General features: G+C 37.7%; 14 protein-coding genes across 14 annotated transcripts; 7 read left to right on the top strand and 7 right to left on the bottom strand.

Annotated features, from left to right (window-relative positions):
- Positions 1-33: 33 nt before the first annotated feature.
- C5L36_0A05350 (uncharacterized protein) lies at positions 34-540 on the bottom strand (the record flags this gene model as incomplete). Its single annotated transcript, XM_029463556.1, has 1 exon — positions 34-540. The coding sequence occupies one exon, from the start codon at positions 538-540 to the stop codon at positions 34-36; it is 507 nt and encodes a 168-aa protein (XP_029319416.1).
- A 247-nt stretch (positions 541-787) lies between these two features.
- Positions 788-2,308, top strand: C5L36_0A05340 (uncharacterized protein; the record flags this gene model as incomplete). The annotated part of the gene is made up of 1 exon (XM_029463555.1): positions 788-2,308. One exon carries the CDS (start codon positions 788-790, stop codon positions 2,306-2,308), a length of 1,521 nt encoding a protein of 506 aa, XP_029319415.1.
- A 55-nt stretch (positions 2,309-2,363) lies between these two features.
- Positions 2,364-5,720, top strand: C5L36_0A05330 (uncharacterized protein; the record flags this gene model as incomplete). The annotated part of the gene is made up of 1 exon (XM_029463554.1): positions 2,364-5,720. One exon carries the CDS (start codon positions 2,364-2,366, stop codon positions 5,718-5,720), a length of 3,357 nt encoding a protein of 1,118 aa, XP_029319414.1.
- A 119-nt stretch (positions 5,721-5,839) lies between these two features.
- Positions 5,840-7,585, top strand: C5L36_0A05320 (uncharacterized protein; the record flags this gene model as incomplete). The annotated part of the gene is made up of 1 exon (XM_029463553.1): positions 5,840-7,585. The coding sequence occupies one exon, from the start codon at positions 5,840-5,842 to the stop codon at positions 7,583-7,585; it is 1,746 nt and encodes a 581-aa protein (XP_029319413.1).
- A 74-nt stretch (positions 7,586-7,659) lies between these two features.
- C5L36_0A05315 (uncharacterized protein) lies at positions 7,660-8,064 on the bottom strand (the record flags this gene model as incomplete). Its single annotated transcript, XM_029463552.1, has 2 exons — positions 7,660-7,908; positions 7,996-8,064. 2 exons carry the CDS (start codon positions 8,062-8,064, stop codon positions 7,660-7,662), a joined length of 318 nt encoding a protein of 105 aa, XP_029319412.1.
- Positions 8,065-8,288: 224 nt separating this feature from the next.
- Positions 8,289-9,173, bottom strand: C5L36_0A05310 (uncharacterized protein; the record flags this gene model as incomplete). The annotated part of the gene is made up of 1 exon (XM_029463551.1): positions 8,289-9,173. The coding sequence occupies one exon, from the start codon at positions 9,171-9,173 to the stop codon at positions 8,289-8,291; it is 885 nt and encodes a 294-aa protein (XP_029319411.1).
- Positions 9,174-10,396: 1,223 nt separating this feature from the next.
- C5L36_0A05300 (uncharacterized protein) lies at positions 10,397-14,563 on the top strand (the record flags this gene model as incomplete). Its single annotated transcript, XM_029463550.1, has 1 exon — positions 10,397-14,563. One exon carries the CDS (start codon positions 10,397-10,399, stop codon positions 14,561-14,563), a length of 4,167 nt encoding a protein of 1,388 aa, XP_029319410.1.
- A 128-nt stretch (positions 14,564-14,691) lies between these two features.
- C5L36_0A05290 (uncharacterized protein) lies at positions 14,692-16,212 on the bottom strand (the record flags this gene model as incomplete). Its single annotated transcript, XM_029463549.1, has 1 exon — positions 14,692-16,212. The coding sequence occupies one exon, from the start codon at positions 16,210-16,212 to the stop codon at positions 14,692-14,694; it is 1,521 nt and encodes a 506-aa protein (XP_029319409.1).
- Positions 16,213-16,429: 217 nt separating this feature from the next.
- On the bottom strand, positions 16,430-17,341 carry C5L36_0A05280 (uncharacterized protein; the record flags this gene model as incomplete). The annotated part of the gene is made up of 1 exon (XM_029463548.1): positions 16,430-17,341. The coding sequence occupies one exon, from the start codon at positions 17,339-17,341 to the stop codon at positions 16,430-16,432; it is 912 nt and encodes a 303-aa protein (XP_029319408.1).
- A 337-nt stretch (positions 17,342-17,678) lies between these two features.
- On the top strand, positions 17,679-19,241 carry C5L36_0A05270 (uncharacterized protein; the record flags this gene model as incomplete). Its single annotated transcript, XM_029463547.1, has 1 exon — positions 17,679-19,241. One exon carries the CDS (start codon positions 17,679-17,681, stop codon positions 19,239-19,241), a length of 1,563 nt encoding a protein of 520 aa, XP_029319407.1.
- Positions 19,242-19,339: 98 nt separating this feature from the next.
- C5L36_0A05260 (uncharacterized protein) lies at positions 19,340-21,394 on the bottom strand (the record flags this gene model as incomplete). The annotated part of the gene is made up of 1 exon (XM_029463546.1): positions 19,340-21,394. The coding sequence occupies one exon, from the start codon at positions 21,392-21,394 to the stop codon at positions 19,340-19,342; it is 2,055 nt and encodes a 684-aa protein (XP_029319406.1).
- A 278-nt stretch (positions 21,395-21,672) lies between these two features.
- On the top strand, positions 21,673-22,572 carry C5L36_0A05250 (uncharacterized protein; the record flags this gene model as incomplete). The annotated part of the gene is made up of 1 exon (XM_029463545.1): positions 21,673-22,572. One exon carries the CDS (start codon positions 21,673-21,675, stop codon positions 22,570-22,572), a length of 900 nt encoding a protein of 299 aa, XP_029319405.1.
- A 219-nt stretch (positions 22,573-22,791) lies between these two features.
- C5L36_0A05240 (uncharacterized protein) lies at positions 22,792-25,566 on the bottom strand (the record flags this gene model as incomplete). The annotated part of the gene is made up of 1 exon (XM_029463544.1): positions 22,792-25,566. One exon carries the CDS (start codon positions 25,564-25,566, stop codon positions 22,792-22,794), a length of 2,775 nt encoding a protein of 924 aa, XP_029319404.1.
- A 256-nt stretch (positions 25,567-25,822) lies between these two features.
- C5L36_0A05230 (uncharacterized protein) lies at positions 25,823-26,437 on the top strand (the record flags this gene model as incomplete). The annotated part of the gene is made up of 1 exon (XM_029463543.1): positions 25,823-26,437. One exon carries the CDS (start codon positions 25,823-25,825, stop codon positions 26,435-26,437), a length of 615 nt encoding a protein of 204 aa, XP_029319403.1.
- Between the last annotated feature and the right edge of the window lie 22 nt (positions 26,438-26,459).

Genomic DNA, 26,459 nt, shown 5'->3' with positions numbered 1-26,459 from the left:
AATAATATAACGATATTAGAACAAATGACGGAATTATGTAACCAAAAATCCAATGAAGCATCCATCTAAAATTCTTTCATAATTAACCCATCTATGATACTTCATGAACAAGGCCGTACAATCTCTACCTGCATTTTTTAGAAGGATGTCAACACCACCTGGGTGGTAGTCTAAATATGCTGTAATATTATATATTTTATCACCAAATGCAACCCAACAATCATCCTTATTTCGGTGTTTTTTCAGCTCTTCCTTGGTCACACGTAAGGGAAATTCAGAAGGGTGGAGGTTTCTGACATTTGTTGTCTTTTTCCGACGCTCCCAATCCATTGCAGAATGATGAGGTGCTAACCTCACTTTCTCCCTTTTGTTTGCTGACGCAATCTGTGGCGATCCAGCCATGGGGAATAACCGCTGATTCTGTGAAACATTCTCATGTGTTACATTACTAGGCACCCTAATGAACACTGTTTTGGGCTTTCTTTGCTCTTGTCTGTTTTCATTCACTAGCCTTCCCTGTTTTATGTTATTTGAGTCCATTGATCTTTAGCAAATATATATGTACGACGCTTTCCTTTAGATTCGTAATTTGTAACATTAAGTGAGGAAGGTCGGATTAGATGCTCGTCTGTGAACGGGACATGAAAAATACATGAGAGTACCGAATACAATAATCCTAATTTCTTTTGTAATCTTCAGCGTAATGTTCCCTTTTAGGTAAACTAAAATTTTGTTTCACTTTATGATCAAGAGTTAAGGTTCGGGGCTACTATTGTATTCACGGTTAATGAAAGAGATCATAGGTGGGAAAGGCGGTCCTCATGAAGAGAAACCCGAAACTGACAACGAAAACCATGATATTATGGAGGAAGACCATCAGACTTTAGATAACCATGTCAACCAATATTTCAGAGATATAAAGCAATTCACTACAACTAGAAGTACGGAAGTAGCTGATGAAGATATAGACGGGACTAAAAATGGAAACGGAATTACAGACGTAACTTTTGGTGACGTTGACCTGGACATCAACTTGAATATCGACAGAGCAATATCAGAGACATTTGCTCATTTGAGTAGTCAGCATGTGATGGATAAGGCCGACGGGACCAAATTAGGAGACCCTCTGAGAAATATTACGGCAGAAAATGTATCTATTACACCATCTACTAATCTACCTCAAAAAGTAGTCCGACCGGTTAATTTGAATAAACATAACGAACATTATACAAAGCTTTCCGCAAGTTCTGATAGTAAAAAAGTATGCAAATTCTGCGGAAAAACCTTTCAGCAAACAGGGTCACTGGGACGACATTTAGATCATCAGAAGGGTAACGAACTGCACCCGGCAGAAGAAGTTGAGAAGATTAGGGGTAACGTGGCACGTAGAGGAAACCCTGAAGAGGTTAGGCTGCGAAGACAAAAGAAAGCAAAAGAGTATAATAGAAGAGACTATGTAAAGGAGAAAAATAGACTCCGAAGAAGAAGAGCCACCTGTAAGTTTAACAGGGAAAAGGAAGCTCAGCAAATGGCATTCTACAAAAATATCAGCTATCCAACGCTTCCATCCCACCCTTCGTTTCCAAGAATGGTTTTGTTTTTTCTTCCACCTAGTTTATGGCCTCACGATCCACCCACTACCCAGACGTATAAAACTCTAATGGTGTGGCTTGAAACTAACAAAGACGTTATGACGAAGATACCCCACTTGAGTAATTCGAACACGATCCAAAGCCATATATCGAAACTAACCATTGGGTTTGAAAATTGGCAAACATTATCTGCTGAATCTAAAAAGGATATGTGGAACCGTGAGCAAAGAGTTGTATTACAACAATTATTAGGTGAATTAACAGTATTTGACTTTGCGATACGTGACAAATGGGCTGAACACCTAATCAAAGAGAAATTAGAAATTAACTCCTCAATCCAAACCAGCCCAGAAGGATTAGGATGCAGTCAGCCCAAATTTGACAAAGAAGATACACAGTTTATCGATGACTCAGAAACTGGGAATGAGAAACCAAGAAAGCAAGCCAAAAATTCGGAATCTCAACCAGTAGTCTCCATGATCGATAGAATGGCACATATGGACGAGATAGAGGATATGGATATGGATCTTCACCACTTCATGCCTATTGGTGGTGATGATAGCGACGGAAGCCTACAGAATAATGGGGAAAAAGAGAACGAGGAGGATGGTATTCAGAATGATGATGATAGCGATATTGATAACAACAAAATTGGCGAATCGATGACAAAATCTCATCAAGTCGCTGCAACTGCAAGTTCTGGAAAGATTAAATAACGTGTTTTGTGCACGTTTTTAAGTAGATTGTGTAGTATATACACCTCCCCACATAATGACTGTTTCACAAACATCAGTCGGTGATACAGAGGTTAGCATACATAATAGCTCAATCATTTCGGGGGAAAAAATGAAAACAAGAGCATCACATTCGGTTTCTGTCTCTGTATCATTGTCTATGTCGGCACAATCAAGTTTAGAGTTTGTCTCCTTAGGTAGGAGGCTATACGCTCAGCTTTTTGGTAACGAGACGGATGTGATGCATAAAATGATTTTAGTGAGATTTATCGGGTCCAGTGTTTTATCAACTCCGAAAGTGTTCCCTGTAACGGTCAAAACAAATTTACCCCATAATATGATTGAAATAGAAAGTTTGAAATACCTTCAAAAATATAGCGGTGATTTTAGTATTCTGAAAGCGGTTATTAGACGTATTGACAAAATTCCACCATTAGATCATATTATTGCATCTTTCCCCCCTGAAGTATATGATATCTTGAAGGATAAGTCCAGTGAGTTTATTCATCGTCAAATTTGTGAAGAAAGAGAGTCAAGTGTTGATTTTGCTGTAATTAGAACTGGAGATATTTCACACACGTTGAATGGTGAAATATTATTTACAGAACCCTATGAGCAAGGCTACATTAACACTCAAACAGCCATTACGATTGTTAAGGCAAATGGTTGTCATTCTACCAGTATCAACGAACTGACAAGCCAAGAACAAAACTTTGATGACTTTGATCCATTCAATTTTGATGATATATCCAATTCAATGATCTTAAATGGGAAGGAAAGTATTGAGTGTGAGTTTAATGTGAGCACTTTGCAGCTCAATACTTTGAAGGAGAATACTATGCTGGATCAACACTCTTCCGAATTTTGGTATGAAGATGAGATGATTTACATGTGCTTGACACTTCATGATTTCCAGAAACTTCAATGCTTAAGTGGAGAAATTGTTAAAATCTCTAGCGGCTCCTACGATTTTTTAGGTCGTATATTCCCCTTTGTCGGTCCATGTTCATTCAAACCTAATAGTATTTACATTAGTCCTTTGCTCGCACTAACTCTATCAAATCCCAAGCGTATCAAAATTAGCAAATTAAGAGCACCCAATAAACTTGTAAATGGAGAAAGACATCGAATCACCAAGTTTATTCCTCTAGCAAAAGAAGTTACAATTGCTCGTGTTTCAACGCCAGTTACAACTGATAAATCTTTACAACATCTATTTATGTTAAATTTGAAAAAGTACTTTGAATCTGCCCATAGAGTGATTTCATTTGGTCAGTTAATTCCAATTGCATTAGATTCATCTTTAGCAAGATCTATTTATGAGACATACTCTAATAAGAACCGGTATCCAGATCAGATCCCTTACGGACAGCAAGATTGTATTGCTTGGTTCCAAATTACAGGAGGTAGTTTCAAAGATCCAAATAATCAAGGGTTGGCCGATATCGAACCGGGAAAACAATATTTTGTGAACGCACAAAGGACTAGAATGATACAATCAGGTATTGTATGCAGTGATTTGTCTAGTGTGAATATTCCCAATATCTCATCGTACCTTAATATCCAACCATTGTTTCAATTTCCCAATATATATATTGCTCCCAACAAAGTTACCTTTCCCTATGCAAAAAAGTTGAGGAAGATTTTTGAAACAGCAACCAAAACCCGTGGGAAACTTGAGTTACAAACCATAGTTATGTTAACAAGCAACACGAGGTTTGTAGGTAAGTCCACATTATTGAAAACAGTGTGTAATGATTTTGGGTATTCTTTTGTTGAATTGAATGGCCATGAACTATTAAACTCTGGACTAGGTATGCCTGCAGCTACAGTAGGCATAATCCGTGGGAAAGTTGATAGACTGGTCGAATCCTGTGAAAGGTTGGTGATTTTGATCAAACATATTGAATCCATTTGTAAGAAAGGCGATGAACAACAGCTCGAGCAGAAGAGTGTGGATGACACGTTAAGCATGAACATTACTCAATTGGTCAGGGATTATGCTAAAAGGGGTGTGGTTGTTGTTTTTACTTCAAAAGATGCAGATAATGTCAGTGACATATTGAGATCTAAAGTCAAATTTGAAATTGATGTTGGAGTCCCCAATGAGCCAGAAAGAAAGGAGATTTTCAAATATTTAGTTGACACTGAATATTCATCGAAAAGATCAATTTTTAACAACGATGGTAGATATAAGTACGTTGCGAGATCAGACGTCAACATTGATAATTTAGCATTACAGAGTGCCGCTTTAACTGCAAATGATTTAAACTACATTGTCAAGAACGTCAAGCTAAATGCACTAAATAGGTTGAGAAAAGAAAGCAAGAAGTTAGAAATTAGTCTTTTGGATCTCATTGAGTTGAATGGAAGCTCCGTTAAACTTATCAGCAAGGACTTCGAAGAGAGTATCAATAGAGCACGTAACAAGTTTAGTGACTCTATTGGTGCTCCGCGTATCCCAAATGTCAAGTGGGAAGATGTTGGGGGTTTGGACGTTGTCAAAAGTGAAATTTTGGATACAATCGAGATGCCTTTGAAACATCCCGAACTGTTTGGTAGTGGAATGAAAAAAAGGAGTGGATTGCTATTTTACGGGCCTCCTGGTACAGGTAAAACATTATTAGCTAAAGCTATTGCCACTAATTTCTCCTTGAACTTCTTCTCGGTGAAAGGTCCTGAATTGCTAAACATGTACATCGGTGAATCAGAAGCGAACGTTCGGCGTGTTTTTGAAAAAGCAAGAGATGCTAAACCCTGTGTTATTTTCTTTGATGAGTTGGATTCAGTTGCTCCAAGAAGAGGTAATCAAGGTGATTCTGGAGGTGTGATGGATCGTATTGTTTCTCAGTTGCTTGCAGAATTGGATGGCATGAGTGGTAGTGACAATGGGGATGGTGTTTTTGTTGTCGGTGCCTCTAATAGACCAGATCTACTCGATGAGGCATTACTAAGACCGGGAAGATTTGATAAAATGCTATATTTGGGAATATCGGATACCCATGAGAAGCAAGCAAAGATTATAGAAGCATTGTCCCGTAAATTTAAATTACACCCCAACATTGATTTACTGAAGATAGCAGAGTCGTGTCCCTTCAATTTCACCGGTGCAGATTTTTATGCTTTATGTTCAGATGCTATGCTCAATGCGATTATTCGGACTGCTGGTGATGTTGATAGAAAACTACATAAATACAACGAAAACCGCCCCGAAGAGGATCAACTGAATCTCAGACAGTGGTTTGACAAAGTGGCAACTGAAAGTGATATGGAAGTTCTTGTGTCAGAAGAAGACTTTGCTAAGGCACGATTGGATCTTGTAGCTTCAGTCTCTGAGGAGGAGCTAAAGCATTATTTGCGTGTCCGGGAAAACTTCGAGGGCGGCAAGAATTAATTTGGTGAGGTTGTATTTTTTTTAACTTTTCGACGAGTTGTCGAACTCATGAATGTATAGATATCGTTGATCCATGTGTATTATTTCTATCGTACCTGACGACACCCTGATTTTGAGCAATGGACTTCCCACTAGCAAACACTTTTGGTGTTAGGCATGAGCTGTTTTTACAAACAGTTGATGATTTCCACCGCCACAGACATAGAGTGAACAAGAAGATTAATAGATTACGTCGTTCACTGAATATCATCACCAAGGATACCAAACACTATTCCGAGAAAAACAAAACTGCAAATTTAACATCCTCTGATTACGAATTGAACAAAGGGTTTGGTGATGTTTTGTTGTACCTTATTGAGCGAGATCTGGTGTATGCACAAGAAACAAGACTACTGATGGATGTTCATTCCTCCAAATCAAGAGAAAAGTTTCTTATTTCAAAGTACAAAAAGGCATTGAAACATGTGAAAAATTTGTTTGAAATAATTGTCAATGAAAAAAACGAACTAGTCGTTTTAGAGGTCTTAGTCATTGCTTCGTTAATCGAAGGCTCCCTAGCAATTTCTAAGAAAAAGTACGAAAAATCGTTGAATGCGTTTTCAATTTCTAGGTGTGCATTGCAATTCTTGTATAGTTATCAGGAACTCCCTCCTCAATACACAAAGGAATTGTACTACAATATCATTGATTTTATAGTTGATCCTGCATTGAAAGTCTCGGCCTCTCAGTGTAACACCAGCAGGGCCAATGATCTTGCACAGTTGTCAAAGGAACAGGCATTCCAGAACAAACATATGTTTCCCTATTTAAGCAAAGCAATCGAAATAATTTCAAAAACCAATGCAGCATATGTTACCCCATCCGACCAAAGTGAACTGAAACTATTGAAGGAGCTCCAATGGGGTTCATATAGTGCCACAATTAGATCCGATGACTTATCCCTAGCTATCATGAAAATTAACGAGGAGGTCAAAGGAATCATGGATGAAGACTCAACCTCGTATGACAGCTCGTTGCTATTATATCAAGATGCAACGGAATTACACACCCAAGAGATGGCAAGAACTGAAGAAGAATATGATGATTCTGAGAAGCAGGAACAATATATCATTTCGACGTACTTGAAATACAATTACTTGTTATTGAGAGTTAGAAGAGACATAACCATCTTGAACGGCTTAAATGCAGCCGTAGAGAGATTGAAGAACGTATCGAAGAATAAGCTACTTGTATCATGGAAGGAATGCCTAAAAGTCAATGATGCTATTATCTCTTCTTTGGAAGAAGTCACCGATCTACCGGGAATTGCCAATGATGACGACTTGATGGATTATATTAACACTTTAAAGGCTTACTTCACTATCAAGAAGCAACTCAGATTATCACAAGCCTACCTCATTTCCAACAAATATATACAAGCACTTGCACTTGTCTCCAACTCGCGTAGCTTGATTGAAAATGCCAAGCCATTTTCTGGTGAAACAGAAGGTAACTTACCAAGGAACGAGGATCTAGAAAATATGAAGGAACACGTCTTAGAAGAAGAATCTAAATTATCTATCCTGGCATCCCATTTCAATGATTCCGATGATAAAATAATCATTGGATCTAAATACATTGTCGATAATAAGGACAAGTTCCCCGCACTATCTGGTGACAACCTATTATCACATGTTGCACCTACGAAGGTTGACATTCAACCAGTGCATGTTAAACCAGTCTTGTTTGACATTGCGTATAATTACATTGGCGATAGTTCAAGCAATAGCGAGCAGGAGCTGCAACACGTTTCTAGTGAATCAGGTGGCCGTTCCAACGAAGAAGGTGAGAAGAAGAAGGGATTTTTCGGTTTATTTGGACGTTAATTTCTATCTATGTATTGGTAGCTATAAATTGAGCAGTATAATATAACACCATAATAAAAAACACATTGTAGCAGCTATGTGTATATGCCAACATGAGAAGATACAAATAAAATAGTAAAGGATAAAGATAAAGCCGTTAGGGCGCTAAGCACTGTGTATTCGATGAAGTTCAACATGGATTTCCTCGCTGATTTTGATTCCACTGAAAAGGACAAAGTAAGCAGCAATAGCAGTAACGTGAATGACACGGAAACAACGAGCGGGAATGTGTTTAAAGAAGAGGTGAACGAAGGCGTGAGTTCACTGTATGAAGTGTATAGGGACTATGTGTGAGGGAAACCACGTTAGTATATAAATTGATTGATGAGGACGTAAAGAGGCGACCCTGTTCTGCCAATAACAGCACATACCATTAGTTCGTTAAAGGAAGCCATTTTGCTGTTAGTATGAGCTCCTGGAGACAACTCTGAGTATAGCATGCATGAATGAGACTGATCTTATACGTCTCCATTAACGAGTCATCAATTTGCAAAAATTCCAATTGTTGAGGTTTCCTCACTAAAGACAAAAAAATACTCAAGATTGATATGGAACAAATGAAATGGGATGCAACGAACCTCTCTACATGTAAAGAAATGGATGCACCATCGTGAATATTAGAACGTCTGTTGTAGCTAAATACATTTTACAGGATAGTACAAAGTTAGTCCATGTAGTCGGTGTTGGAGAAGTCATAATAGACATCATCGCTAGAGATGAGTTCCACATATCGGTCAAAGCGCTTGATCGATGGGGCTCCCTCTAAGAGGGTGAGAACGGTCCATTCGATAGCATAATCTAATGGCACACGATATCTGGTGAACCTTGGGAAAAGTAGAAAGTATGTCTCCATTAGATGGATCAAGATTGTGGCATACATGATGTAATCATGGTATGGCTGTAATTTTAGCATGAAGGGGAAGTATGTAGCAAAGAAAGATTCATAAAGAACGTTAGAATAGTAATGGCCAATAGGTAGCAAAGATATCAGAGCAATAAGGACCAAATCCCAGAGAGTATTAGCATATTGAATACCAGAGACACGCAAATGGCTCAAATTGCGGGCAGCGGCAGCCTCTTTAGACATTTTGATGAGAGTCTGTTCCACCTCGTGGTAGTTTCCACAAGCCTTGTCAAATGGGATTGGCTTGAGCATTTCGAGCTCGATATTTGGGTATTTGAAGGAAACTACAACCTCGTCCAAAGCTATCGACTTCAGCTTGACGTTAGAGATAGAATTGGCGGTTTGAGTTTTCGAGTTCAGCAAAGTTGTTGCAACGTTTGGATCATTGTTTAATGAGTCATTTGGGTCTCTTGTGGAGAGGGGGTTGTTATCGGGATTTGGATCTGTTGGAATCCCAGCGTAATAAGTGAGAATGTCTAGTACCGAATGTCTGTATATGGTGTTGAACTTGGATAATATGAGAGCGGGAGAGTGGGAAGGATGGTCAAGATAGCTAGGACCATGACTGTTGCTCCGACTTCTGCCTTCCTCTCTAATGTCATCTCTGTCCCTGATTCTGGATCTCCTTGTTGGTTCAGGTGCCATTAGTGGAAGCTGTACTTGTCTATAGTCTGTGTTGGGCTAGAGTAGGGTGAACTAGTAGGCGCAAATGGAGGGAAGGGGGGCGGGTCCCTCCTCGTATATAGCCGTTCGTTGCGTTGAGAGAGTGACTTTTCCTTGAGTTACTCTTGGTGGAAGTGGAAGTGGAAGTGTCAAGTGAGAAGATTATACGAATACCTATTGCATTGTGCGAGATTTTTCTCGTTTTTTTTTTGGTAAAAAAATGGCAAAAGCGGGCAATGGAGGATGGACCACAAAGTAAGACCGAATGTGTAAGTCCAGGACTAACATTCTCTTTTACAACCAAGAAACACTCTTCAGACAGGTTTTAAACAATGTCCGCTAGTCATACGCAGGGTCATTCTGCTACTATGCAACCCCCTGCACGGTACGTATTTTTTTTTCACCCACAATTTGGGCTAGAAACACCCCATGTTTGATTTTGGTGGATGTATTCAGTCGTCCCGAGTTCATCAATTCTTGTTTGTCTTTTTCTCGTTTTCAAAAGTATCCTTTCCCCCCTCCAACGGAGAAGTGGTTGCGGGTTATTGCTGTGTTTGTTTTTCCAATCTGCCTAATTGGAAATTGACATGGAATGAAGGGCATTTAAGTGGAACAAATGAAGGAGCAAGAATTCTGTCGGTGTCATTCCAAAATGCTTAATAAACTTAAACGTTGGTTTTATTAATATCGCTACTAATCTCAGGGTTAGCTTGACAGAGTGCATTGTCGGTTTCATTTTGGCATTCCTTGTTTCTTTGTGGCCTTTGCACTGCATCAGCTCCTACTTTGTTTGTTAATCCTATCAGGGGGGGTTGTTTTTGTTTTTCTTGTTCCACTGTGATGACGGTCTAACTTTTAACTGTTTTTCATTTTGGTTTTAGTCAATTCAATGTGAATACCAGATATTACAAAAGTATATTCATAATAAAAGTAAAAGACTTGATACTTTTTTCTATCATTAGCAGCCAAATTGCAATCCAGCCACTCCTTTTCTTACTCATTTGACCTTCAATTGCTTCCTACTCTGTAATATACATCCTAAAGGATACAATGGAAATGAAGATCTAGAACAAAGCTACATTGTTGAATCTCTGCATCATTCCTTTTTTCACCTTTCAATACAGATTAACTAACCATATTTTTCCTTGACAATTTGTTCAATTGACCTTGTTCCCTGCAGAAATGAAAACTTGAATCCTTCGTTGATGAAATTAAAGCTTTTGGAAGTTCTAAGAAATGCAGATATAAATAAACTAAAATATTTAATATCTCAAATTGATAACAACCCAACAAATTATGATTTGCAAAGGTTGAAGGATGAAATACTACTATTTGCAGTACAAGTTGCTCCTTTTTCTATTATCCAGTTTTTAGTTGATAATGGGTTAGTCGAAGATATCAATTCTCAAGATAATGATGGCAATACTGCGTTGCATTTGGCTGCTAATTCAAATAGAAATGATGTTATTAAGTATCTTATGTCTCAACCTTCTATTAATGACTGCCTTTATAATAAGGAATCCAAGCAACCGATCCAGTGTACCACAAATATCGAAACAGCCCAATTAATGGATAATTTAAGATCTCAGCACATAGAAAGAATTGCTTCTCAGTTGAGATATGGGTTTGAGACTAGAAACTTTGAGTTGTTGGAACAGTTATTAACGAATCCAAGAGACAAGGAGTTATTGGATATTAATGGGACTGATCCGGTTACAAATGACACTGTTTTAATTGAGTTTATTAAGAAGGGGGATAAAGAAATGGTGAAATTTATATTAAACCACGGAGGTGATCCTTTCAAAAGAAGTTTATCTGGTAAATTACCCGAAGAGTATACACTTGATCCTGAAATGAAAAAGATAATTGAAGATTCTTTCAATAATCAGAACATTATGGAAACTACAGCACATCCCCAAGACGGGTCGCCGACTTACAAGGGGTTTTTGAAAAAGTGGACCAACTTTGCTGGCGGTTACAAATTGAGATGGTTTGTTCTCGATCACCATGCAGTGTTGTCGTACTATAAATCACCTAACGATATGAATAATACATGTAGGGGCTTGATTCATCTGGCACATGCAATGTTAAGGGTTAATTCATCTGAGAATACGAAGTTTGAAATCATTATTCAGAATCCCTCTGATGGGTCTCCTGTGAGATGGCACTTAATGGCGAATCATGCAACGGAAGCCCAAAAATGGATTTGGGTGTTGCAAAATGCTATACGATATGCTAAGGATGTTGAAAAAGGTAATGGAACAACAGCAAAGTCTCATATCTTGAATGAGGATTTACCCGCTTCCACATCTTTGTTCCAGGACTCTAACCAACCTTTTTCGTCAATGTATCACCCAGCTCCTATCCCTGAAACTAAGGTTTTATCGAATGAAGCAATTGAGAAAGAAAGTGAAGGAAGGAAAACCGTATCATCAATTATTTCTGATGCGCATGAAGCAGCCAACGACTTCAAAGAGTTGGTTAAAGCAACTGACTCGGAGACCGAATTACCTTTGCAAATGAGCAATCATGAAGATGAAGAGGCACAAGACAACGATACTCATGAACTAGAAAACAGTACTAACATTTCCGATTCCAACAGCTCAAGAACTCATGGGCCTGCTCCTGATAGATCATCGATGTATAGCTCCTCTAAGCAGGACTCCATTGCTTCCCATGATGGACTTCATAGACACCAAAGGACTGGTTCGATCAATTCATTAAATTCTGCCAATTCGGAGCGTTCTTCCTCCAAAAGCTCACTGGCTAAAAGCTTATACAAGAAGCCTTTTAAGAAATTGTCTCATATAGGTAAAAAGACAAGACAATCATTCTTACCTCCAGAGACACACAAATACCAACAAAGGAATCTGGAAGCTGTTGATTCTGTTTCTTCTTTTATCTCAGATAAGTCATCGATTGTTTCTACTCCAGATATTGAGGAGACTGGGCAATTTGCCGAAAGTAATTCTAATAATGATGATGATGAATCTGAGTCTATTGCAAAAGAGCTACACAATGCAGACCTAAATGTTGTTAGAAACCAAATGACTATGCAGCTAAACACTTTCAAAGATTTTCTTAATGCAGCTCGTACTGACCCAGGTATTGGTAAAGATGACTTGGTAGATATGTCTGTTTCAATTTTGAATACTTTGAATATGTTGATCAACCAAGAAGGACAATGTGTTAACCATAAATATAATGAATTAATTAGACGTCTAGAAAAACAACAAAAGATCTCCTCTATATGGGAAAATTCAATCAAACAGTTGGAAATTGAAATCCAAGACAGAGAAACAAAAATCGTCGAACTAGAAGATAAACTAAAGGCTGTTAAAAAGTCGCTAAGGAACAGTGTATTACATGGATCCCAGTTAGTCAAAAAGGGCATTCCAGATGTTCCACAAGAAAGGGAACAAGCTAGTAATCCAAGTTCTGCTGCTGCATTAGCAAGAAAAGCTCTTACTGCTAACCTAAACACAACTTCTGCCATCCCTCCTATTCCATCTTCAAGTCCACCAATTGATTACATAAAGCAACAACAAGAAGAAGAACGTGCTTTAAGGCATCAAAATGAAATTAAAAGCAAGTTTCTTTCATCAGAAGCGGATACTTCACATGTTTCAGTTTCCTCTGTCCCTCCCGATTTTGCGCCACCTCCTGTTCCAAGTTTCGATCCAACTCTAACTGAGTTCTTGGAAGAAAGTGACGATAGTGATGAAGAGTTTTTTGATGCTGAAGATGATGGTCATGTCCAAGATATGGGGGTTTTAGTTAGAAGAGAGACCTTCAAGGCATCAAAAAAGAAGGCTATTAATCCTTCTCCTAATACTAACGACGAGTATTTAGCTTCTACAACTCAACAACCAACTTTCCCAAACACTACGCAGCTATCAAATGCCACCTACCAAAACGTTTATGAACCTGAAGATGAAGTCTCAAGTATCCAAGAATCTAATGAAAATGAGCCGGGAGAATCAAGAAATCCTGAGAAACTTGAGCAAAACGGCGAAGCTCGACCAGAACAAAGTCTTAATACGCAGGCGGAGTCGCATGCTATCACAGAGGCTAAATTTCAGCCAAAAATTGACGAGCATGGACATTTTGTCGTTAATCATCATGAGTTGAAGAGTAAACCTCAAAACGAAAGATTTAAAATGATATTGAAAGACCACACTTTTGAAGGTTACGAAGATCCTCTAAGATTATCTCTTGCGCCGCAAGATACGCGTCCTAAGATTTCTTTATGGGGTGTTTTGAAGTCATTAGTTGGAAAGGACATGACAAAGATGACTTTGCCTGTTACTTTCAATGAGCCTACATCGCTATTGCAGAGAAATGTCGAGGTTATTGAATATTCTGATTTATTAGACAAGGCCTCTGCTATTGATGATTCAACATTAAGGCTTGTTTATGTCGCTACTTTTGCTGCCTCTGAATACGCTTCTACCGTTGGAAGAATTGCAAAGCCATTTAATCCGCTTTTAGGTGAAACTTTTGAGTATGCTAGACCGGATAAAGGATATAGATGTTTTGCTGAACAAGTTAGTCATCATCCGCCTATTTCTGCATTGGTGGCAGAATCTCCAAGCTGGAGTTATTATGGTGAATCTAATGTTAAGACTAAGTTCCTGGGTAGATCATTTGATATTAAACATCTGGGTACATGGTACTGTGAAATTTACCCTGATAATGGCGTCCAATGTAAGGATGGTTCTCAAACCGATATGGAGCTGTATTCATGGAAGAAGGTGAACAATTCCGTCATTGGTATCATCGTTGGTAATCCGACTATCGATAACTATGGCACAATGGAAATCCGTAACCATATGACAGGAGATCATATGAAATTTGAATTTAAACCAAGAGGTTGGAGAGCATCATCGGCTTATGAGGTCAAAGGGGAAGTATTCAATGCAAAGGGTAAATTAATGTATTACCTTGGAGGACATTGGAATAGTAAGATTTATTGTAGACCTGCGGATGATAAGAAGGCAGAAAAATTTTTGGTGTGGGAAGCTGCTCCACGTAAAGAGATGATGTTCCATTTGACCAGCTTTGCTGCTACTTTGAATGCTCCACAAAAACATTTACTTCCGAAGGTTGCATGCACGGATACAAGGTTGAGGCCCGATCAACGTGCGATGGAAAACGGTGAATATGACAAGGCTTCTGAGGAAAAGAATAGAGTAGAGGAGAAGCAGAGAGCCGCAAGAATGCAAAGAGAGATGAAGGGAGAAGTTTATAAACCATTTTTCTTCAGGAAAGCAAAGCACCCTATTACAGGAGAAGAGTTTTGGGAATATGAGGGTAAATATTGGGAAGAAAGAATGGAAGGTAAGCTTAAGAACTACAAGGATATTTTTTAATAGACTTTTCGTTCGACATTTTAATATATAATAGTTTTGAGGCTATTAGTAGCTGATGTTTACTTTATCTATTATATTTATATTATATTCTGTACTTGTTTAATATCTTGTTTGTATGTTTCAGATTGTTATTTGTATCTCGGTATTTCCACATCCTCATATGAACGTGGTCCTCTAAGCTTTATCGGGGATGACGGTGCACCATAGTTGTTACTGCCTAAAACTTGGTGTGTCTGTGATTGTGACTGTGACTGCGGCTGTAATTGTGGGATTTGCTGTTGCTGTTGTTGTTTTGTTTCTAGAGTGAGATGCTTTGATAAAAGCTTATGCAGCGGAACCTGATTCTCCTTGAATTCAGATATAAACTGTCGGATTTTCTCTTCGACTTTGGCATGTACGACATTATCAAATTCTTGTCTCATAATCTTTCTAGTTTCATCATTTTTCAAATTCATTAACCGCCTTTCATCTTCCAATGCTTTGTCTATCATGATCGCCTGTTTTTCTCTTGTTATAAGTTCTTCTTTAAATCTTATAAGGGAAATTTCTCTCTTTTTTAGCTCAATCTCTCGTTTGGCCAGCTCAAATTCTTGTTGATTTAACTCCCACTCTCGTCTATAAATCTTAAATGAAGTATTTTGAAGTAGTAAGTTAACATCTGCACGTTCGCTAAGTTCGGTGATCAAACATGCAGATATGCAAAGTTTTAACCTGTTCGAATAACATGAAGGAATCGGATTGTAAACACCTCTTTTGATCTTTTCTTGAAGTTGTGAATGAGTGCTTGCTGTGAAAGGTGGTTTCAAAGCGCACATTTCATACATGACACATCCTAGAGACCATACATCGCATAATGCATTGTACTCCTGTTCGGATACAACTTCGGGCGGCATGTAATAGGGAGTTCCAACATACGTTTGAGTAAATGAAGTATTTGGGCCCAAACATTTTGCAAGCCCAAAATCACCTAGTTTCACTGTATAATTATCGGACATGAAAAAGATGTTTTCTGGCTTTATATCCCTATGAAGGACTTGTTTTAAATTTGGCACTTCGGGTATTTTGAGATTACTCGTTTCTTGAAATAAAGAAGCTACGGGCTCGATATCTATCCCGTTGTGACACCTATATAACGCAAGCAATGTCTGCGTGAATATCTGCCAAATCAGTGTTTCTGGTATGTATTTTTTGCTTTCTCTGTACTTTTTTATCAACTGTGAAACATCACCACCATCACAATATTCCATGTAGATATTTATGATTTGTTTATCCACATTTTTGTCAATATCATAAACCTGAACAATATTGGGATGATGTAAACTCTGCAAAATCTCGAACTCACTTGCTAACTGCTTCTCTTCCTTCTTACTTATTCCTTTATACGATATCTCTTTTCGCACGAATATTCTCCCAGAGGGCCTATGCTTGACTTTCCAGATCAACCCAAAAGACCCCCTTCCGATTATTTCGATATCCTGAAAATCTGCAGCTATATTGCGAGACATCAAAATAGTCCAACTTTCAAAACAAGAAGTATAATAAATGAGTGCACAGTTAGCCGGAACAATTATATAAGAGAAACACGGTATCTTACCTTCCAAATATCCAAGAGAGTCTAAGAAAATGAGAAAATCACATTCAAACTGCATCAACCAAAAAACAAATGTTTCTAGACAGGAAAATTGGCTGTTTTACTTTAACCTAATGCGGGAATTCTGGAACTTGCGTGGCGCGTAGATATCAACTTTTCTGCTTACATAATACATCAACAAGTTTACTAAACCAACTACGGGTTTGTAATGTGAAATCGCATATGGTAAAGCAAAGAAATAATGTGGTAGTTAAGATATAGCGGGTTTAAAAATTTCATACATATTTCTTACCGGTTAGGGCTTCAAATGCTTCAACATATTTGGAAGATGTTTGTGCAACAATATCTTCTGGCATTGAAACACCTTCCTTGCCGTTGAGTCCATTTGAAGTTAACCAATCTCTCAAGAACTGCTTATCATAAGACTCTTGTGACTTGCCAAGTTTGTATGTCTTTGTATTCCAGAATCTTGATGAATCTGGCGTTAAAACTTCATCAACCAAGACCAATTCCCCATCATCGGTAATACCAAATTCAAATTTCGTATCAGCTAAAATAATACCCCTGGACTTTGCATACTCTTTAGCTTTCGAGTAAAGTTCTATTGCCTTACGAGCAACTTTTTCGCAAACTTCTTTCCCAACAATCTTTTCTGCTTGTTCTTGAGAAATGTTTTCATCGTGCTCACCTTGTTCGGCCTTCGTAGATGGTGTGAAAATTGGAGATGGGAACTCTTGGGATTCCTGAAGATTTTCTGGGGCAGGACAACCATGAACGGTACCTGACTTTTTGTATTCCTTCCAAGCAGATCCGGTGATGTAACCCCTGACAATCGCCTCTAATGGAATTAATTTGTGCTTTCTTACCAATAAGGACCTCTGACATAATTGGTCCTTATATTTTGACTCGGACAACTCCTTGGGTAGTCTAGCAAAAATTTCTTCGTCAGAATCGGCAATTATGTGATTCTTAATGTTATCTTTCAAAAAGTTAAACCAAAAGATAGAAATTTGGGTTAATAGCTTACCTTTGTCCTTGATACCATTTTCCATGATAACATCGTAAGCAGAGATCCTATCAGTGGCAACAAAAAGTAAACTCTCAGAGTCAACTTCATATATATCCCTGACTTTACCTTTAGCGATCAAGGGAAGTATTCCGTCTAGGTTAGTAGAGGTGATTGACATATTTCCGGATATGTTGTGTTTGTGTGCAAAGTGGAATTTCTAATAAAGAATGAAAACTGATAGAAAAAAAATACCCATGGAATGCTTCATTTACTTATACTCTTTGCATATTTCCGTTTGAAATGCATACACATAATACATTACTTCTGACTCTGGTCTCCTTTCCGAAAGGGGAAGTCCGCACATTATCAACATGAATTTTGGTCCATTTTTTTTTCTAAATTTTTTTTTAGGAAATATTTGATTTTGAATATGAAGGGTTCTATTTATCTGTTTTTGATGAATGCTTGTGCCCGCTTATAGATTTCCTCACGACTGAAGCTTTTCTCTTGAGGCCATGAAAAGAACTAGAAATGATTCCAGTGAAAATGACAGAAAGATGCAAAAGAGTTGTGTAGCTGATACGGGAGTAGCAGGTCTCCCTGCAAAACCGAAATTTTCCTACTGCACCCAAAGCTCTCCTGTCGGAGATGCTAAGTTTAAAGGCCGTGAAAGTGCCGATCAAGCCTCAAATGTGGAACTATTTCCGGGGGTGTCGGTTAATTTAGGGAGCCAAATATCTGAAGCAAACCAGACACCGTTAACATCTACACAAGATAATTCCAATACTGTTTCGAGTGTACAACCAACTCCCGAAGCTTTGCAACTTTTTGGAAATATCTTGAAAACACTACAAAGCCAGAATCATAGCCAAACCCAGATAAATTGTAATATGCAGCCACAACATGCGCCGCAATATCAGAATCAATACAACTGTTATCCCAATCAACAGTTTAGCGGCCAATATCAAGGTTATCAACAAGGATACAACAGTGGGTACAATCAGCAATACTATAATCAATATAACCAATATGGAGCTTGCTTACAGCGACAACCGTCTTTATATGGAGCACAAACATACCCACAACAGCTAAATTCTCATGTATCTCAACCAACCCAGCCAAATCAGCAATATGCACAAAATCAAGACCAATCTAATGCCCTAATGAACGTCTTCACAAAGTTTTTACAAAATCAACAAGCTCAAAATAATTTAGGGGCTGCCATTCCAGCAACTTCAGCTTCGGTTCCTCAATTACCTCAAAAACCTACGGTAGCTAAAAACAAAACCAAGAGAAAAAAACCAAAGTGCACACCTGCCAAAGAAAAATTTAACCACAAGGAACATCTAAATGATGCGCTGTCTCAGAATAAAAGCGGTCAAACTGGCTGTGATAACAGTTATGAGGATGGCGATAATAACAATAATGATAATAATGATGATGAAAATAATGATTATGACGATTTGATTGATGAGGAATCGGAGTGGGGAAAAAATACTATTCAAGGCACCAATATTATTTTTGAAAATGAAGAGGATATTCAGAAATGGATTGAAGAACGCAAAAAGAACTGGCCAACTACAAGAAAGGTTGAGGAGAAAAAGGCAGAGCAAGAAAAGGCCAAAAAAATACTTGAAACAATGACAAAGGCACCAACAGATGCTGGAAATGAAACAACACCAGCTATCAGGGTTTGCAATTTCTGGATGAAGACAAAAAGGTGCAGAAATGGTGAAAAGTGTTTATTTTCGCATGATATGGCTGATATTGCTAAGGCTAAGGCCATGAATCATTCTTCCAGAAGAACACATAGGACTTCCATTACTAAACCCTTACTTAACCATAAAATAAAACTAGTTCATGGTATACCTGTTCAAATACCTCAGAGATTTACACCATTAAATAATAGAGGTAAGTCTTTGCATAAGTTGTTGGTAGAGGGTGACCAGTTTAAATCGGAAAACTTGGAACTTCTGCATCTTTTCGAGAAATTGCTTCAGGCGGGAGTAATAAAGCAAGATTGGGATGTTGTCAAAAAGAAGCTCAAGCTAGATGATGAATCCTTGAACCTAAAATAGCTCATCTATTTTATCCTTTCTAGCCTTTTATATATGTATATAGATACAAATTACAGTAGTTTTTTATACAATGGTAATGTAGTTTTAAAATTTGTGCATCACATTCCTCTAAACACGTTTTTACTAGCTCTTCTTCTACCTTCAGTAACTTGTTTCGTCTTACCCCTTCTTTCGGTATCCCCATCTTCTTCCCTAAAGCTAACCTTACTTGCTTTTTTAGTAGGGACAAATGTGATTTCACCCTCACCAATTGCATTCTTCCTTATTCTAACATTAGATTTCTGCTCCTTTCTGATCTTTCCGTTTTCAACTTGTAGTTTGGCTTGTTTACCAAAAGAAACATTCTTACCATCAGTAATTCCTATATTTGCATCATCCGATTTATCGAGGGACCTAACCTTGGCCATGTATTGCTTAGCTTCTTCCCGCTCTCTCTTCTTACGTTCCTGCTTCTTCTTTAGTTGTTCTTTAATCTTTTGTTTTACTGCTTCTCTTTCCCTCTCATCTTCAGAATCGGATTCAGACTCAGATTCAGATTCACTCAAAGTATTCCTGTTCTTAGATTGTAATCTCTCTTCATCAGACTCTTCGGCCGCAGTAAGTGGCTTAGGACCAGCAAGAGAGTTTGATACAGGATTCAACTGCTTATAATCGTGGTTATCTTGATCAATCTGGAACATTGGATCTTCAAACATTTCCTTGAAACGATCATCATTAACGACATTTTCCGCAGTTTCTGAACCAAGCTTACTTTGCAAGTGTCCCAAGTACTCCTTATTGACTGTGACTTTGGTATTAGTGATAGCACCAGTGCTTCTAATTCTGGATTCTCTCTCCTTTTCAATTCTCTTTCTAATCTCCCTTTCCCTTTCTTCTTGAATAGAATTAGGATTAGCAATCAAGTTAACTTTGTCATACAATTCATTATCAATAAAATAACCATGCATGTATGCCCTTAAAACATTTGTTCCCACCAGATGAGATATACCAAGCTTTGCAACATCTTGTTTTGTCAAGAACTTGTAGTTGGAATAGACTGTATCGGATGGTCTTTCTTCCAATTCTTCGGTAATATTATCCAAGAAAGAACACCATTTTGGAGATGGCCCTAATTGGGGTATATAATATGTATGCATTGGGATTGCTTCATTGGCCATAAAAAACATACCTGTGCCTGGAATGTGTTCCACGTCATTGATATCAACACTAGGCTCCATTGCAGCATATGCCTTACCGGTGTCTCTATTCCAAATCTTTGCAATTTTTTTATCGGATGTTAAGACTAAATTGGCGTTCTCATTACCGTTTTCTTCCAAAAATATAATCTTTTTAATGCCGAAACCATAACCCTGATCTTTGGTTATGATTGGATGTGACGTTCTTAAATCGTAAATCATAGACATACCATCAGAAGTACCACAAGCAAAGTTCAAACTGTTATTAGCAAATTTGACACATGAAATTTCACTCCCATTTTCAGTAGCTTCAGGTATTTGTAGTTTTATAATTCTCTGCTTAGCCCTTGGATCCCAAAATTCAATGGTTCCATCTTCAAGACCAGCACTAAGTAAACCATGAATGGGGTTAATGTCAATGGAATTAACACCACGATCACTTTCAATGTTAAAAGGCTTCATAAATCTACCTTGCTCTAGATTAAGTCTGTATATTTCATTTCCGGAGGCACCAACAAACAAATCACAGGTAACGTCGTTGTAAACCATGGATCTACCAAATTTTGGAATTCTAATTCTGTGGTCAATCCCACCCCTGTTTTGGAATTCCAAAGACCTATCATTCTGCAGGTGAATAGATTTGGACCAGTCATCGGATAACATTAGAAAGTCAACGTTTTCGGTGTTTGTATGTCTTTCAAACTTTAAAGAAAGATTGGCAAAATCATAGACGTGGATCTGAGGTTTATACGTCCCTGTTGCCATGGCATATTGACCGTCCCTAGACACTTTTATTTTATTAGAAGATTCACTGAATTCGAAATCCTGGATTAATTCAACTCTGTTTTGATAATCGATATCATTTTTCAAGGATCTTTTTCTTTTCCTTTCCAACCAATCCGGAAGCGATTTAGAAACATTAGTACCGGAAATCTGATACACTGATATATCATTGGAAGAAGCGGACTTTAAAACCATGTTTACTTGGTATGATCTTGTTTGCCGTAGTAAAAAATTACAGAAAGAAAATCCATCTACACAAAAAAAAAATTTTTGAAGTCATATTTTAGTACACCGCTGAATAAATTTTTGTTGTCCCAATCCAAGAGACTTGCAAAAGAAAAATTTCAGCTTCTCGTTCTCGCCTTTTTTCCGCATGTTGAACACACACCAGCACTCGTAGAATCAGAGAGCTGATTATGATTTTCAAGCGAAGGAGCTAGGCAGTAACCTACAGCAAAATTGGGCAAGAAACGATGGATGTATCTGCCTTAACAAATCCTGGAGATATGGAAATAGAGAATACAAAACAACAATCCAAAATGACAGCAGTGGAGAATAAATCAGAAAGCCAACCATTGAAGCGTGCCTCTGGCAACACAGAGAATTATGACCTTACAAATGGGAAAAGCAGTCGTTCTACCGATTCTACTTCTTTGAATGGAGCTGAGACTGAAATCTGTTCTGAAAAAGATGTATCTAAAACCTCTAAATGTCCGTCCCGATCAACTAGTGAATATCGCACACTTTACAACCATTTACTTGAAAAGTACAAGAATGCAAATGAAGTTGCTAAGTTTCTAGAGGATTTTGCACTTTATTTGAAAAGTCTTGCAAAATACCAACAACTACGAAATAACATGCTTGTTGATTTGTTGTGTTACCTTAACAAGCATGAGAGTATAGATCGTTTGGAACCATCTAGTCACATCGAGATCATTCGCAGGTTAGAACGTTTGCAAAAGTATAATTCAGACAATAAACTGTACTCTACTTTATTGAAACTAGAAAAAAACGAAACCGATGAAGATGGAAAAAAAAATTTGCTATCATTTGAAGAAGTAGTCGGCATGAATGATTCTTTGTCTAGTGACCTGGCCATAGCAGAAACCAACCGATACCCTGACCTTTATTTAGGCATATTTGATAGGTACGATTTAGTGAAAAAAAATCTGTGCTATAAAAATAATATAAGTAGCTTCAAAGATTTGAAAGCCCACGTTAAAGCCGATTTAAAGCATAGTCTACCCATCAATTATGAAGGGTCTGGAAAGAGAAGAAGAGTGGCTACGGGCACTACACATCCAAGCACAACAAAGTCACAAAACGGTGTGCATAATGTTGAACCTATAGTGGAGAAAAATGATTCCAAATAATAATAGGTACCACAGTATACGGGTATACATAGGAGGGGTGTGCTAAGCCTTGGGTGATATGGAAACAAAAAAGATATAAAAGAAAAGTGAAATCAAATAAGATAAACTGGCATTTTGTCTGCAGATAAGTTTTAAAAAAATCATAAAATTAATAGGTTGTGTTTTTAATGTTTTCCATGTATCATATATAGTATTACAAGAATAGTTTAAGTAATGTCATTACTCAATGATTGCAACATTTTTCTTGGCTTTTTTCTTTGGCTTTTTACGAGCTGCAGAAAGAGCTACAGAAGGAACTTCAATTTTTATTCCGTCAACACCAGCTTTTTCTTTCTTTTTTCTCGTCTCTTCCTCCACTTGGTACTCATCTCCCACTGGGTAATGTTCTTCTGATTTTTTCAGGTCTATATCTGCAAGATTTAATGCATCGGCGGTCAAGTTGTTTTGCTTAACTGTTGTAGAGTTTTGTCGAGCAGGTGTATCATCATCATCAACAATAAGCACAGCTTCTTTTCTGAACTTTTTAGTTTTCTTGCTTTTCTTTTTGGCTTGTTTCTTTGGAGCTATGGAAGAAGAGTCAGAATGGTCATAATTTGTAGCACTTATATAGTAAATTTCATCATCATGTCTGGTAGACAACGAACGAGTAGTATCAATGTCCGAAAATTCCTGATTTTCCGTATAATCACCGTGTAGTGAGTCACTTTGAGGCAAGTCGACATCATCAATACTTAGTTCTTCTAATTTCAAATTTGTGTAGAGGTTGTGAAAATTAAACGTTGCTTGCTCATCAATAGCTGCATTAAGATCCAAACCATCTGGGATTTTTACCTTCTCCTGGGCAGACGCACCGACAGGCATCAAGGGATAAGAAAGAAATAACTGGTTGTAGCCTTCTGTTAGGAAGGTTGGTAAAGATGCTGAGGAAGTTTCAGTATTTTTGATTCCGTCTAATACATTTTCTAATGAGTTATCAACTAATTTTAAAATTTCCACATAAGACAATGCACATTCTTGAAGTTCAAAGTTTGAACTCGTTTCAAACTGAGATAAGATTTCAATAACCCCCAAGCATGAATTTTTAACAAACTCCAGTTGGGATACAGACAAATCACCACCACATGCATATGTACTAGTAAATTTGCTATACATCTTGGCAATAGCGCCAACATACGTGGTAATGATGTCATAAGAATCCAGTTGTTCCAGTTTTGATAAAATATTTTGTTTCGAAATAGTGTCTATGATTTCACTAATAGAAAGTTTGGACTGTTTAAGGTCCTTCAATTCCTGCTTCTGTAGAGCTGAAAAAGAATCTGAATCCGAATCTGGCTCTGAGTCTGAGTCTGAATCACTCTCACCCTGTAAGTACGAGTCATAATATTCGCCAATTATCCACATGCAATTGCCCAGGCCTTCTTTAAACTGTAGTAGTTCTCTTCCGGTATATTCGAGAATACCACATAAAGAAAAGCAAATATTAACTAGAGTATGCCTAACACTTGGGACCCTCAAAGCAATATCAACAAACTGATCCGTTATCATCTTGTCGATCTTAGATATTTTATTGTCAACGTTTAACTTGAGAATGTCTGTCATAACTCCTAGATACCATCTAAAACTAGGAATATTCTCGTAGTTATTCATGGAGCAAATCTCAATAATCTTACTCACTAAAAGATATTTATATTTTTGCGAAACCACAATTGGCTGTTGCGTTGCACCAATAATGTATGTATCTGTATCATCGTCACTATCTTGACCCGAATTTTGAGCTAGTACCTTCTTGTTAATTTTGTCAAGTTGTTCCTTTTGATCATTGTATGGCAACAATTGTACAGTCAACCTTGTTATAATGGGAACAATATTATGTTCATTCACTAAAGAGTTCACAATTTCAAGAGACGTTTCTCGCACAGTGATGTCATTATCATAAATTGAAGAAAGAATTATCTTGTCATGTTTTTTAATCAAATCTTGATTTATTTTACATGTTTTAATAAAAGCCAGTAAACCCACATACTTTAAATTTTGATCTCCACTTGCGAAAAAAACAAGTAGATTTGAGACGATCAACTTTGCGGTGTCAATATCATCTGGGGAAAGCATGTTTCCGTTCAATATTGCATTGATGCACTCGTATTGTAGAGATAATGCCTTTGTGTTGACCATAAATGCTTTGATTTCCGGTAAAAGTTTGTTTTTCAATCTAGGCTCGATCAACGAAAGTGACGAGAACAACTTCAAGATTCTAATCATCATCCAATTGTTGTTAGACTCCTTCATAATCTTATAAAATTTTGGAGCAAGATCGATATAGTTCGATGGATTCATATAAGCTAATTCGCAGAGCACATTAACTGTGGCGGATACCACAGAAGAGTCATCATCATCTAATCTCTCAATTAATCGATCATAATGGATTCTGAGTGATTCCGGATTTTTAAGAAAAATTTTGTACATTGCCAAAACAGCCTTTTTTCTTATCAATGGTTTAGTGTGTGTCAAAAGTTTAGCCATATCATCAACAATTATGGGTGCCAAATCCTTCGTTACAACAGCGGCAATGCCCCCAATTGCAAGGGATATTTCGGTATAATCAATGGATGTTAAATCTTTATTCAATAGATTTGTCATTAACATTAGAGCGTCGTCGTTATTCTGCCTTTGAAGAATTTGATTTGCTGCTAAGTAACCAATTCGTTTGTGTTGAAACTTTGGGGATGCCATTACTTCCAAAATACTGAATGCACACCAACTCATATCAAAACCATACATTTCCAAATATGCTAGTTTCAAAATAGCAATAGACTTTACTTCTAGATCTGGAGATTTCAACTCATTCTTACATTCTTGTATAGATCTCTCAAAGAAACTAGCAAGTTTCTCGTGATCGCTATTGGTGGCTCTGATACCTTTAATCAAGTCCTCCAAGGATTTCTCAAACGAAATACCAAACCCTCTCAATCTTTCCTTCATAGTTAAGGTAGACATTCTCAAAACAAAACCGATGAACTAAAAGTGCAACGATGGATCCCTGTAAAATCACCCAGAGGAAAAACGAGCTGTATTCCCGTTGGGGTGGCATTTGAACAATTGTTCTTGATTCTAGCGAAACTGGGAAATTTGCTGAGCATCTTTCGTATAATTTAGTGGGACAAAGTTTTGGAATTTCAGGAACTGTAAGCCAAGCTCTACCACATGCAATGAATTCAGCAGCCATCATTAATAAGGAGCGCATGAAACGAGTATGGAATTGGATGGTAAGAATACTGTAAGGCCAAATCACCAGAGTAGTGATAAACACAGTGGGAATTTGGGACTGATGGCGCTAGAAGAAAGTAGTGAAGGCACAAGTACAGAGTATATCCCCGGTGATGATGGCATGATCGAAAATTTAGAAGAGCTAGGAGAGGAAATCCAAATCAGCCCAATATGGAGTAACTCATATGACACAACCGAAACCGCCACGATTGATAATGAAAAACCGTCATTAGTGCCTAATGATTCACGTTTTAATACAGTTGATTTTGTACTACAAAGTTTAAATGGCGCATTAAACTCTATTGAATACGACAAGGCCCTGGTAATTCAATCTAAAATGGCTGGAAATCTGAATAGCACTACTAATGACGTCTTGAGGAAGATCGAGAGGCTACAAGAAGCCCTAGAAGAGCATATCGTCAAATACAGACGACTCAAGGAAGTAATAATACCCCAGATTGATCGCAATCTTCAGGAAGCGACGAAAATCACCAAGAGGCTTACTAGACATGTAAAGGAAATATACCCAGTTGAATATTCCAAAGGCCGTTCGAAAGTACTTGAAAATCTTACAGAAGACGAAGAAGGCTTGTTTTTGTAAGTAATGATGTAATATAATTAGT

Source organism: Pichia kudriavzevii, chromosome 1 (genome assembly GCF_003054445.1).
Source record: "Pichia kudriavzevii chromosome 1, complete sequence".
Lineage (NCBI taxonomy): Eukaryota > Fungi > Ascomycota > Pichiomycetes > Pichiales > Pichiaceae > Pichia > Pichia kudriavzevii.
The sequence above is the reverse complement of the archived record's forward strand: the minus strand, read 5'-3'. Positions and strand labels throughout refer to the sequence as shown.